General features: G+C 36.7%; 1 protein-coding gene across 1 annotated transcript; it reads right to left on the bottom strand.

Annotated features, from left to right (window-relative positions):
* Positions 1 to 5,877: 5,877 nt before the first annotated feature.
* Positions 5,878 to 6,881, bottom strand: LOC117628303 (transcription factor bHLH162-like). Its single transcript, XM_034360719.1, has 3 exons — positions 6,651 to 6,881; positions 6,145 to 6,495; positions 5,878 to 6,065 (listed from the first exon to the last, which is right to left on the bottom strand). The coding sequence occupies exons 1-3, from the start codon at positions 6,789 to 6,791 to the stop codon at positions 5,997 to 5,999; spliced, it is 561 nt and encodes a 186-aa protein (XP_034216610.1). The 5' UTR covers positions 6,792 to 6,881; the 3' UTR covers positions 5,878 to 5,996.
* Between the last annotated feature and the right edge of the window lie 7,345 nt (positions 6,882 to 14,226).

Here is a 14,226-nt window from a genome sequence, read left to right as displayed (position 1 = left end):
TGCATCATCGGCGTTGCTAGGGCCCACTGCAACATCGTATCGGGGAAGATCACCGAGGTCAATTGTAATTGACTGAATCGGTATTTCGACTGAAGACACTCCTTCTATTTGAAACGGTTCTTGTATAACATTTGTATCTCGAAGTGTTTCCGCATCATTTTCCATTGAAGATTCTAAACGTTGGTCAGCCACATTGTCGACGTCGTTGTCACTTGGGTCTAGTTCTGGTATATCATACACGTTCCTATGATCCATCTTCTGCACAACTTTCCACCCGTTCCGGCTTTAGGGTCATCTAGATACACAATTTGGGACGCCATGTTTGCCAAAATGTACGGGTCGTCATCATACCAAGTTCTGTTAATGTTCACAGACAGTACTCCATGGTCGATTTTAACACTTCCCGCCCTATTTGGGTTGGTATCGAACCATCGACACTTAAACATGATGACTTGGTATCGATCTTTGTAAAGCAATTGCACGACAGTTGTCAGTTTGCCATAGAAATCAATGTCCGTACTTTTGCCTCCACCTGGGACATGGACACCGCTGTTTTGCGTACACAACTTGTCATCTCGTGCGGCCCCCAAAAATTTGGCGCCGTTAACATTACAACCCGAGAACAATTCAGCGCGAATTGGGCCGAACGCCAAGTTATATAACTCATCCCTGTAAGTGGGGGAATTCGATGATTTCAATTTATTCACCTAATAGTATACAAAACCATTGACATGTTAGTCTGACAAAATTAAATACTACAATTTATATTTGTCAATTACAAAACACTTATAACTTACAGAATCCAAAAACCATTGTGGAAATAATTCACGGTGTTTCCGGGCAACCAAATGTGATGGATGTTCTTGCTTCATCATCTGTTCATGCTCATCTAAGTAGGCCATTATCTCATCACAATTGTTCAGTACGAACCAATGCGCTACCTCCATGTCATTTCTAGAAAACGACTCTCCTCGTCCGGGATCTCCAAATGGTCGTGCGCTTTGGGCAAAAACAGAAAGTTTTTCATTTCTCATACCTCCGTCATTATTGCGTTGAGGACGATTGAAAACCATCTCCACATCTTTTAAATACATTCCACAGAAAGTAAGCGACTCATATTGAACCCAAGCCTCTATAATTGATCTTTCGGGCTTTGCCCTATTGCGTACACTTTTTTTCAGCTCTCCGAGAAGCCTGCCAAAATAAAACGATATGATACAAATTAGCAAAGTGTCGATAATGATGCATACACAAATGATAAAGATTATATACCTTTCTATTGGATACATCCAGCGATAGTTGACGGGACCAGCAAGCAATGCCTCTTCTGGCAAGTGAACCATCACGTGCATCATACTTGTAAAGAAAGCTGGAGGAAATATCATCTCAAACTTGCATAGGACTTGGACAATGTCATGGCGCAACTGAAACATGTCTGTCCTTCGCAATGTTTTTGCCGTCAGTTGGGAAAAAAATTTGGATAACAACATGATTGGCTTCACCACATCTTCCGGCAATAGGTGTCGAATACCCACAGGAAGTAGGCGTTGCATAAACACATGGCAGTCATGGCTCTTAAGTCCAGTAAATTTACCCCCATCGACATTCACGCAACGTGCGATATTAGAAGCATACCCATCGGGAAATTTGAAAGACGATACAAACTTTAGAAACTCTTTTTTGTCATTCGGTTTCATAGAAAAGAATGCAAGATCCCTTCTAGCTTTATCACTGTCCCTATTCATCCATAAACCCCTTCGTATGCCCATTCTTTCCAAATCAAGGCGAGCTTTGATCGTGTCCTTCGTCTTCCCCTCGATATCTAGAATCGTGCCCCCCAATGTGTCGAATACATTTTTCTCAACATGCATCACATCTAGATTGTGCCTCAATTTCAGTTTCGACCAATATGGGAGCTCAAAAAACATAGGCTTGTGCGTCCAGTTCAAATGTGTAGAAGGTTTGGTCCGACTCACTGTTTTTCCGAACGGAGCAAAATCCAAACGGTTCAGCTGTTCCAAGATCTCATCACCGGACCATTCTCTAGGTCTGAGGCGACGCTCTATGTTCCCGTCGAACTCTTTATCTTTTTTCCGCCATTCGTGGTCCCATGGCAACCATCTCCGATGACCAAGGTAACAAACTTTCCCTGCGTGCCAACCAGAAGTTACATCTTCCTTGCATACAGGACATGCCATATAACCCTTTGTGCTCCACCCCGAAACCATTGCATATGCTGGGAAATCATTCACAGTCCACATAACTGCTGCCCGCAAAGTGAACATCCTCCCAATTGATTTATCGTACGTGCGAACACCGTTTGTCCATAAATCCTTCAGCTCATCAACCAGAGGCCTTAAGTACACATCAATTGACCTGCCAGGATCGTCAGTTATCAAAACAGTCATCATCATGTATTCTTTTTTCATGCATTTCCAAAGCGGCAAATTATATGGGAATGCGAAAATCGGCCAAGTGCTGTGGTGTTGGTTTAGAACCCCATACGGATTGAATCCGTCGGTGGCAAGTCCCAATCTAACATTTCGGGGATCAGCAGCAAACTCGGGGAACGTTCGATCGAACTCTTTCCATGCCTCCCCATCTGCAGGATGCCGCATCTCATCATCGTCTACCCGTTTTTCCTTATGCCATCTCATGTCTGTGGCAGTATGCGTCGACATATACAATCTCTGCAACCTAGGTTTAAGGGGCAGATAACGCATCACTTTTTGTGGTATCTTAGTCGTTCTATTATGGGATGTCATTTTGAACCTCGACTCATTGCATATAGGGCATGTATCCAACGTTTCATGCTCTTTGTAGAATAACATGCAATTTTTTTTGCAAGCGTGGATTTTTTCATAACCCAATCCAAGACCATGCAACACCTTATGTGCATGTTTATGGTCTTTCGGCAAACAATTGTCCGTCGGAAGCATTCTCTTGAAAACCCCAAAAAAGTAATCGAAACACAAGTTCGACATACGATACTTTATTTTTCCGTGCATTAGCTCCACAATGGCAGTGAGAACGGAAAAGCTCTCGCACCCCGGGTATAACTCTTGGTTGGCATTTTTTAATAGTTTTTCATACTGTTCAAACTCCGCACTGTCTATTGGTGTAGGCACGTCATCTTCCCCTTCCTGATTGATGTTGGTCGATGAGAATGGAAAAACATCCTGTATAATACCCATGACTTGATCATTAGGATCCACAATAGGTTCAACATTGTCCACTCTTGGGGCATTTGAAGACGAAGCATGGTCTACTTGTTAGCCGTGAAGGTTCCAAATGCTATATGTTTCAATCATTCCATTCCTTACTAAATGAAATCCAACATTTTCAATTGTCTCCCACACCGTGTTGTTACACCTCCTACAAGGACAACGGATTCTAGTTGCACCCGGGTTGTGTCTACGTGCAAACTCAATAAAATCCCCGATTCCATCCAAGTATTCGTCTGCGCATCTATTCGGGTTCTGTATCCACCTTCTGCTCATAATTCCTGAAACCACAATCACGACACAACAATCACAACAACTTCATACAAAGTTATAATGTCACCTTATGCCTCCGGTAAGGGCCCTATCCCATTCGGGAATGCATAGTCCTGTCACGTAACCTACGGCTACATGAGATTAGATTTTGACGTGGATTAATTTCGGCAGCATCTCGACACAGTTCTTGAAGTGGGCATAGGTATAAATACCTACGTACCACCCGAAGAACGTACCGAGATGACACCGAAATCTCCACAATCGAAACCCAATCCTGTAGCCGAAGATTATGTGACAACACTATGCATTACCAAACTGTCCAAATAATGGGACAATTCAAGAATTAATTGGACCGCAGTCATGCCTTACGCATCCATGCACGAAATCCAACTAATCTCGAATGGGAAACTACGTGTTACTAAACATAAAAATAAAAGTACGAAGTTAATTTCAATTAACTTCGTACATCACAACACATTGTGCTACGTCACGCACAATTTCACAACATTATAAACATATAACTTCACAAAAAAATTACAAACATAGCAAACAAACTTTTACAATAACATACCTTCTCAATCGTTCTCCACCAATCACTAATCACAAATATCCCTAACAAGAACAAAATTAATAGCATTAGTACAAATTTACATTAATACATTTAAACTAACAACAAAAAATACATACCCAATAAACGTACTGAATTCACAACAGAGCAGCGGCAGGGAGAGTGAGAAAGAGGCAGAATGCAATTTTTGCATTCTGCCTCTGCAATGGCAGCTACTAATATGTTGCATTCTGCCTCTGCAATGGCAGATACTAATATGTTGCATTCTGCCTCTGCAATGGCAGATACTAATATGTTGCATTCTGCCTCTGCAATGGCAGATACTAATATGAAGAAGAAGGACTTTGCGCGACAAACAACAAAATTCGTCGCGCAAAATGCCGTCGCGAAAACCCACTTTTCCGTCCCACAAAATAACATTTCCGTCGCGCTATTACGTATCGACATCTGCTTTTTTGCGCGACGAATACAATTATTCGTCGCACAAACTTCCGTCGCGCAAATACAATCTGGCGTCGCGCAAAGTGCAACTTTCGTCGCGCAAGAACGCACCGCTATTAAACTTTACGAGACGAAGGCACTTCCGTCGCGCAAAAACAACTTAATCCACTCTGCATTTTGGCGCCAAAAATAAGTTTCCCACGTTTTCTTACGCAACGGTGGATTTTTTCGTCGCGCAAAGTTGTCTTTTGAGACGAAAACTCTCGTCGCGCAAAATTTTTTTACCGCCATAAAAGGAGCCAATTTTATGTCCATCTTTACGCGACGAATATTAGGAATTGTCGCGCAATATTGTCATGCGCGACGATTTCTGTCGTCGCGCAAGATTTTGGCGCCAACAAAATAGACGGGTTTTTTTTACCACCTTTGCGCGACGAAATTTATTTACGTCGCGCATAGACTGTTTCCGCGACGAAAATATTTGTCGCGCTAGTTTTCTGTTGCATGCGCGACGGAATTTTTTTTCCGTCGCAACAGTGCTTCTTGCGCGACGAAAGTTTGTTCGTCGCGCAAACTTCCGTCGCGCAAATAGTAAATCGTAGTAGTGTTAGTGACGCTTGATTTTTCCTTTTGCTGGTGTTGTTTTAGTTTTTATTTTATTTTGGTGTAGTTTGTTCAATAAATTCAAGAAACTCTTTGAGTTTTTTTGTGTTTTTTCTATTAAGATTCCAAAAACTTAGTTGAGTTTTGCTGGGTGTTCTCGGTCTCTCTAGGAGAGTCATGCTGGTTAGTGGCTAATTTTTGTCCTTAATGTCATTGGACTAGATTCGAGGAAATTATAATGGCTGAGAGGATTATAGAAAAGTTATTTTCGAGAGTTATTTTCGGCTGGCTCAGGTCATTGGAGAAGTTTTACCCATGTTTGCCATATTGTTATTGGGATGGCTCCCTTTACAATATGTATCTTTTGTATTATTATTCCTATTGATCTAATAAAATTCTATCACCTTTTTTATAAATAAATAAAAAGTGAATTGCATTAAGTATACAAATTTGCATCAGTAGTGTGTTTTTTATAAGTATATATATATATTCTCTTTATCCTGACGTATGGATTTGGGCAAAGGCTGATCATGGCAATAAGGATCTTATTATTTGGACTGCCATGCGCACATATATGCTATTGTAAATTTCAAACTGCCTTTGTGATTCTCACTTCGTCTTGATTTTTGTTGTTGTCAAAATCTTGGTTCCTTTGGTTTATGGCATTTTGTTTGTGGATAAAGGGCAATAACCAAATGAACTAACAATAAATTCATGTATAGAAAGGGAAAACAATATATATTAATTCTACATTAATTTTCTAGAACATGGCATTATTAAAGCTATATGATATATATTAATTCTACATTTTACAACAAGAACATTATCTTCTGTTTTACAACAAGAACATCATCTTCTGTTTTCCAGAGCCAATTGCTAGCTACTGATCAGTAAATCAAATCCTGCAGTCTCTGCCACACAGTTGAAGTCTCTACACCAACCCTAGAAATTTTGACCTACAAGGATCATATAATTAATCAATTTCATGAAGAATTAATTGTTAAGAAAACGATTAAATTAACATAGTTTTAGTACCTGAGCATGGATCGAGTGGAAAATCTTATCACCTACAGTGGAAAAGCTAGCGCTGACAACTTCTGCTCCTTCTTCCTCAAGAACACTAATCACTTCAAATAACATGAAGTTCTTGTTCAACCCACTGATCAGCATCACTTCTATGCTTGAACCTGAGTCTCTTAATTCAAGAACTGGCAATCTTGATCTCACCATCATAGCATTATCGGCATCGATAGTACTATTAGCATCTATTCCTAATTGTGACCTCATTGCTTTCTCCTTCCTCTCCTTCAAATTCTCTATTCTCTCTCTCAGTTGCTTTATGTAGGAGGACGCAAGATCGAGCTGCTTTTGCTGCGACAACGTGTCCTGATCAATCGGAAAAAGCCCCACTCGAATTAGTGTTATTCTCAGATGTACGATGTGTTATATTGTTAGACTGTTTAATCACACCACAAATTTCCGACAAGATGAGGACATTTTAAAAGGCAGCTACTGGCTATAGAGAGTGACAAGTTATATACCTTGGAGTTGGAGGCTTTGGAGTGTTGGGGAGGAACAAGGGAAGCAAGCTTGAAGCAGAGACCTTTCATGTGGATTCTTCTGTTCCTCTCCACTGTCTTCCTGTCCAGTTTGGAAGAAGACTCACCGCTGCACTTCTTCATCCTCAATTATCAACTGATCAATGACCCTCAAAGTCGCAAGGGGCTTGAGTTGGAAATAGAAGGAGCTTGAGTTGTATGCATATGTATATATATATATATATATATATATATATATATATACACACATAGTCGCAAGGGGTTGCTTAAGTCTGCTTGTGTGGATAATATAGAATCTTCAATGGAGTCATATAAAAACGAGTGAAGGGAACCATACAGTGAAACTTCCCTTGTCGCTACCCCGTACAAGAACCTGGCCCACCGTAGCAGAAGTTAAGAACACATGTGAAGATCTTCAGTTTGTGGGACCCATCTGAATATATCTGGAATCGTTGGATGAGTTAAGTCATACTAAGGTGCGCGCAGAGGCGGCCTAATGTGCTGACTCTTGACCTTTTGACTCCCGCGCTTTCACTTCACCGTCCACTTTGTCATATGTTTTTTTGTTTTGGTAACAAAGAGGGCTAAGATACCTGTCTCTGTTGCAGGGGGTTCCTTTCAAATCTCCGGCCACCAGGAAAACATAAGTTCAACTTTGTTTTTTCCTTTTCCTTTTTTGATTCAATAATCTGAACATGTCTTCTTTAATTAGGATCGCATTCTGATCATGAGTGTGAAAATGAATGTGGCGCGCTACTTAAATTATAATCCAATTTGAACGGTAAGCTTCTTCTCATATAAAATAACTGCTTGTATAACTCACATTTTTCAATTTTATATAGCTCCGTTTGCACTAGGGATTGACCTGCCTAACAAAATTGGTTATATATACATATATATTGACTATAACTTCTATGGACGATGAAGTTAGTGATTATAACAACATTAAAAAGTCTAATATTGTTTCCGTGTATGACTTCTTTATTTTAATGAAGTCAATGTGAGATAACTATATAAACAAGAACAAGATTGTTATTATAAGTGAAGCAACTCTCTGATATTATTATTTTGGGGGAGAAAAATGGAATTGTGTTGTGCTCAGTTGAAATAAAGGTTGTTACGAGATAGGTCCTTGTAACTCTTATATCATAGACATAAACCCAAATTTGAGTATAGGTGCTAATATTACAAGATATTTACATATTGTGCCATCAACCTTACCTGTCAAATCCCTTATGTTTAGCATTTATATTTACTTCTTTTTAATTGGCACCTATCTAATATTGAAACATTTTGATAAAAATAAATGAAGGATACATAAATAATAATGTAATACAAAATGTAACACTAATATGCTACCTAAATAATAACAATATTAAACAATGATATTATATACCTAAAACAAATTAATCTTTTTTGTCTAAAAGAATATTGATTAGGTAATTGTATATTGGAAAATTATGGTGATACATGCAAAAAAATAATTTACCTACATATGTAATACAAGATAGGTAAATAGATAGATACATACTTATGTAAATAAATAAAAAATAAAGGTACAATAATTTACCTACATATTAGATAGACAATTCAAATAATTTATAAATTTGTATTAGGTACATTTTTTTTTCTTGCAAAACAATTTTTACATATCTCGGTACATTATCTTGTAGAAAAATATAGGTACATTATATTTTTTTTCCCACAAAACAAATTTACATGTACATTATCTATAAACAAAATATAGGTACATTATTCTTAAGGAAAATTTGGTACATTATTACGTTATCCTATTAGATGGACAATTCGAAGAATTTATACATTTGTATTAGGTGCATTATCCTATTATTTCATAATAGGTACAATTTTTATAGAAAAAAAAAAAAAGGACTGTAATTAGATGATAAATAAATAATTTGTGTAAGGCACATAGGAATATTTGTGTGTGCATTACTTACCCAAAAATATATATGTGTGTGTGCATTAAATGTATAGACAATAACGTTTAATACTAATGGGATTGTGTGTACCAAATATTTTGAAATTAAAACAATTAATGCGTGAGTAGTCAAATTTGTAATAAATTCCTAATTTTGGAGGAAAAAAATCAACTCAATAAATTGCGAAACCAACATTTAATATAGCCACATAATAGGGTAAACTCTAATTAGGGGTACTTTTGGAATATGAAAAGTACAATAAATAAGATTTTAAGCTTAATTAGGTAACTTGCTGAGTTTGGTCCTATTCATCGGGTTTTACTTATAATAAATTGGGTATTCTTCACACAAAAAATAAGACAATGGGTTGTAGGTACGAAAAAAATAGTTTGAAGGGAGAAAGCCACATTTACTAAATAAGGGCAATAAGGTGGGTTCTTAAGACAAAATGACAAAGTGTAACAAGTAAAGGAACAATTAGAAGCAAAATACCTACGAAAACAACAAAATTCGAAAAATATCTTTAAAACATTGGAAAAAAATGTTATTTAGCTTAAAAGAAACGATGCGTTTGACTCATCTTACCATTCTGAGCATATCATTAGCCCAAATTGAAACTCGAAACCCAAATCTACAAAAGTCAAACTTTGTTGTTTCTGAACTTAAATTTATCAAGATGCTTCTCGATCATCTCTGTGATCTATTATACATGAAACAATTAAGCTAAGGGGAAACTTCACATTGGATCCAATGGTGCATGTCAAAATGTCACAATCATATACTTCTGGGATAATTAGTTGTTGCCAACTTAAAAGGGTCTAGGGTCTAGGGCATCCCGAGGCCAGAGACAATACAGAAGGAGATTTGTGTCGATCGTAGACGTATAATCTCCCAATATCAAGAAACGGTCGTGATCATGGTCTGTAATATTAAAGGACGTACGTGATTCACACCAATATGGCCAAAAGCATGCATGCAGAGCCGCCTCTTAAAATATGTGAATACACGAGCTACATTCACTGTAGTACGCAAAACACGGCACTCCTTGCCACCAAATTGCCGCCGTTATTCATTACAACATTCATTGTCGTTTGGTCGGCCCATCTAATTAAGGGTCACATAAGGGTATTAGCCAAATAAATAAATAAAATTATGAGCTAATCTAAGACCTAGCCTGACATAAACATAACATGTTTCGGCTATCGGGGTATAGATTAATAGTAAATGACTTTGATTTGTAAATTAATAAGTCTCAAGTTCGAACATCCATGACACCTTAATAGTGTTTGTGTGAGAAATTTCTTTCAGTTTAGACTATTACTTATGCTTCGCGTCCAATGATGGAGTCAGAATGTTTGGTATTGTTTTAATTTTCAAAATATTTGATAAAAATATATATAATAAAAAACTCAAACTCACAATACATTCCAAATATGAACATTCTGAGTTCAAATAGCCATTTAATTTGATTGATGGTGACATGACACGAGCTATGTTTCACTGTAATCCTCCCTCCATTTTCGCTTCCATACCAAAAACGCATATATCTCCAAAAAAAATAAAGGGAAAAAGAATAATGAAAAGTTTTCTGCTTACATACGAGGTGACACAAGCAATTATACTTTTCTTCGTTCCTTTTCATTTTTAACTTTTCTAGGTCGGTGTAGTTCCTCAACGAGCATTGCAATTGCATAGAGAAACAAATATGCCGTGCCGTTGTCATTTTTCTGAATTTCTACGGATCAGAGCATTTATAATAAACTCTCTAAATCATTTTTTTAGACAAATTTAAAGATAGATTTAGAAAAATATAATTCAAATTATGTTTTCTATCTACCTCTTAAAATAGAGAAACCTCTAAGAGCTCCTAAATCTGATGAGAGAAAAATGACTCCTAGTGACTCCCTATAATTTAATGCTCTTTTATTTTATGAGTATTTTAAATCTTTAATTAATGCTAATTATTTTTTATAGGCTTAAATGTTTAAATGGTCTATGTGTTTTATTCATTTGTCCAATTTAGTCCCCATATTTTTAATTTGGTCGATTTAGTCCTTGTGTTTTACTCCGTTAGTCAATGTTGTCCATTCTGTTAAATTGTTATTTAAAAAATTCATAAAAATTATTTAAACTAATTAAAAATCTCTAATTATTTAATAAAAGACCAGCCACCACATTCCAGGGGGGAAGTGGCTGGGTGAGATCACTCATGGTGGTTTGGTGTTGGCTGCTGGAGAGAAGAAAAGGGTTTAGAGGTTGGGTTTCCAAATTTTTTTTTATTTTGTTAATCTTTTTTTTAAGAGAAACAAAAATAAGCAAAAGGCAGTGCAGTAGTAGGCTAGCGGGTAAGCTTAATAAGATAAAGGATAAGCATGATTGCAAGAGCCAACAATCCATTTGTTCTTGTTCATCCTTCTTTTCATGGCTGTCGAGGCCCTTTTACTCTTAATAATGTTTTTATCCACCCCATGGATTGTATTACGAGCATGTAGAAGAGACTGGTGGTGTTGATGCAAATCGGAGAACTTTTTATTAGAGGGTTGAATCGGTGGTAATCAATCGGAGAATTTGAGGCTTGCAGGCCTTTATTTTGTTAATCATTAAAGTGAACTTGTAATTTTATTTATTTATTTAAAACAATTACAGTTTTTATTAATTTTTAAAACTTTAATGAACTTTTTTAATAATAATTTAACGGAATGGACAATATTAGCTAACGGAGGAAAATGCAAGGACTAAATCGGCCAAATTAAAAACACAAGGATTAAATTGGCCAAATGGTTAAAACACAAGGACTATTTTGACATTTAAGCCTTTTCTATATTATGTTTTTAATAGAGATGGGCTAATTAAAAAAAAGTTATAGCATTTATGAGTCCATAAACTAGAGAGCATGATTATCGTTAAAATTTTATAGAAGTTCCTAAAATTGCTTTCATATGTTTTTAACTACAAATTTGAGAGCATAATTTTAGATGTTCTCATAGTTGTGTATGTGTGTGAAAAATCTCCCTCCCTTTTAATTTATAAATGTCGTCATATTCTAATATAAAATAGCACGATGAAAAATTCTTCGATAATTAATTGTTTAAATGGGATAGCTTTGACACAAATATTGTAATAAAATCGTGCACGATTTTAGTTGATTATGTGCTTTAGTTTTGTTGCTGGTACAGGGGACTATGAATTTGAAGGTCAATATATTATGTTCTGTTCTTAGTCCATAGTTCAAAACAGAGTCTCAAATTTCAACACAATTCAAAACCAGTGACTGCACTCTTTGATTGTTGATACGTTTGGTTTGAAACTTGGAACTGAGACTTTTCCCTATTTCTTGACCAACTATTGGTATAGCTTTCTCTCCCTTGTGTTCAGCATGGTTTATTCTCTCAAATCTACAAATTATGTTCACATGTTTAATTCAGCTGGCTCATCATTTTCTGAGAACAGTTTGTGTTTGACTAGTACTTCCATTGATTTATAGGGAGTACTTATGTGAGTACATGTTAGGAGAAGTTCAAGCGTGTTTTGTGTCATGCTCGAGCTGGCCCATTTAATAATCGGGTCAAGATATTTATCTCATTACTTAAGTGTGAGACGATATGCGATTTAGATATAATCATGTTGTGTTGAATTAATTATCCAGATGCCGAGTCCTATCATGCCAAATTGTCTTCAAATAATCCATGTTCATGTTGAATTTAGGGCGACTTAACTCGTTTTGCACCTCTACTATCAAATTAAGAGAGCTTTATATGATGATATTTATATAGAGTAAAAGACATGAGAATTTAATTTATTATGGACATTCCATTTGGAAGAAGCTCATGATTTTAATGTTAGTAAGGTGTTTACAAAACCTTAGAATGTACAAATGGTTTTATATTGTCAAGGATCATTAATACATCATTAAATTACCAGCTAGCTCTGCTATAGTGGTTGCTGGCCCATTTAATAATCGGATCCCGACCCTTCCAACAGGCAAAGGCAAGGATGATTTCCAAATTCCAAGCTGTCTGCTAAATGAATGCCAGTAGAAAATCGAACAATTCCACGTTCTAGAAGTTGATCAGATCTCATAAATCTTTCTTTTTCTTTGCTTGTCTCTATCCGCCGGCGGGACCCATCAGTTAGTGGGCCATGCCGGGCTGGTCCTATCATATCATGCCACAAAGGGCAAAGGTCACCATCAGCACTTTGGCTTTGCATGCTTGATGGACGGTGAATGAACAGTGCATGATGATGATGATGATGATGATGATGATGTGATGATGATGATGATGATGTGATGATGATGATGATGATGACGATGACGATGGTGCAGTTTTCTATGGGTGTACTCAACTCAAAAGCCAAAGCTGCAAAAATTAGCTTGCATGCCGCGAAATGTCTGCTTTCACTTTCACCGCAACACGCGCCGTACTAGGGACTAACAACTTTACTTGAATGACTCACCAGGAGGAGGAGAGTGATGCGCATGGATGGCAATGGGTCGAATGGGGTGGATGTATATTAATTTAATTGTTAGTACACATTTTAACGATATAGCACCACTATCACACATTTTAATAATATATTTATATGAATTTATATATATAATTTAAACGATGAGGAGGGTTCTGTAAGAACCCGTAATATATATATATATATATATATTAAATAATTATTCATATCAAATATTAATTATTTATTAATATGAATTTTTCTTATTTAAATATTTATTATTAAAACTTATGTGTTATTAAATTTTAAGTTTAGAGCATCTCCACCCATAAAGGCTAAGTCTAGGGCAAGAGCAAGTAAGGGCTGCCCACGTGAATAATGTCAGGCTTGTCATTTGTGGTTCCATCTATGAGGGCTAAGTCTATGGCAAGTTTAAGGCAATTACTATTCACTTAAATTTATTTTTTATTTTTATACTTAAACCATTGATTTTGATAAGTTTTTCGGATAAGATTTTCAATTCCCAAGTGTTAATATTTATCGTAAAATCCTCACCTAAAAATCAAGATAACATTTTCGGATAAAATTTTGAAATTAAATTGGTGTGGAAAGTGAATAATATTGGTAGGTATGTATAGAAAAATTTCTAGATATTTTTGATATTTTTTTAAAAAAATTTTAAGCCAAAAATTGGACAACTGTTGGATTGTGCAAGATTTTTTGATCGAAGGCTCCAGGAGAAGCCATATGGCTTGTAACCATTGGGCAATGTGGCCTGGTGGGTCAAACAGTAAAAAAAAAAATTTGAAAATCAGCTGCTGACATCATGCTAACGTCAGCAACCCAAAAGCAACAGCCCAGGCAGGATTAGCCCGTGGGCTTGCCCAAGATGGTGGGACCCACCATTTGCCCTGGCCCATTGTTGCTCGCTGGAGCTGGAATGGGCTGCCAAGGGGGCCTTTTGCCCAGGTTTGGTGCAGCGGTGGACATGCTCTTAGTATGAGATTATCCCTTTAGTTGAAAGATGACACATTCTTGTTTTCCATGTGTAGAGACTTAGAATTAGGTTTAATCAAATCATCATTTCCATGCCACCTTACATGCTAGTAACAAGTGATGTTGTGATATCATTGGGTAAAGGTGAATAACTCACATTATTCCTTACCTTTCTATCT

This window comes from Prunus dulcis, chromosome 5, assembly GCF_902201215.1.
Source record: "Prunus dulcis chromosome 5, ALMONDv2, whole genome shotgun sequence".
NCBI lineage: Eukaryota > Viridiplantae > Streptophyta > Magnoliopsida > Rosales > Rosaceae > Prunus > Prunus dulcis.
Note: the sequence above shows the minus strand (reverse complement) of the source record. Positions and strands in the feature narration are given on the sequence as shown.

Bases quoted from the DNA above. Each gene is read 5' to 3' on its own strand.
- LOC117628303 (XM_034360719.1), bottom strand. From the start codon at position 6,791: ATGAAGAAGTGCAGCGGTGAGTCTTCTTCCAAACTGGACAGGAAGACA. The intron at 6,496-6,650 runs GTATATAACTTG...CCGATTGATCAG, and splicing joins CCAAAGCCTCCAACTCCAAG to GACACGTTGTCGCAGCAAAA. The intron at 6,066-6,144 runs GTACTAAAACTA...TGATCCTTGTAG, and splicing joins TCCACTCGATCCATGCTCAG to GTCAAAATTTCTAGGGTTGG.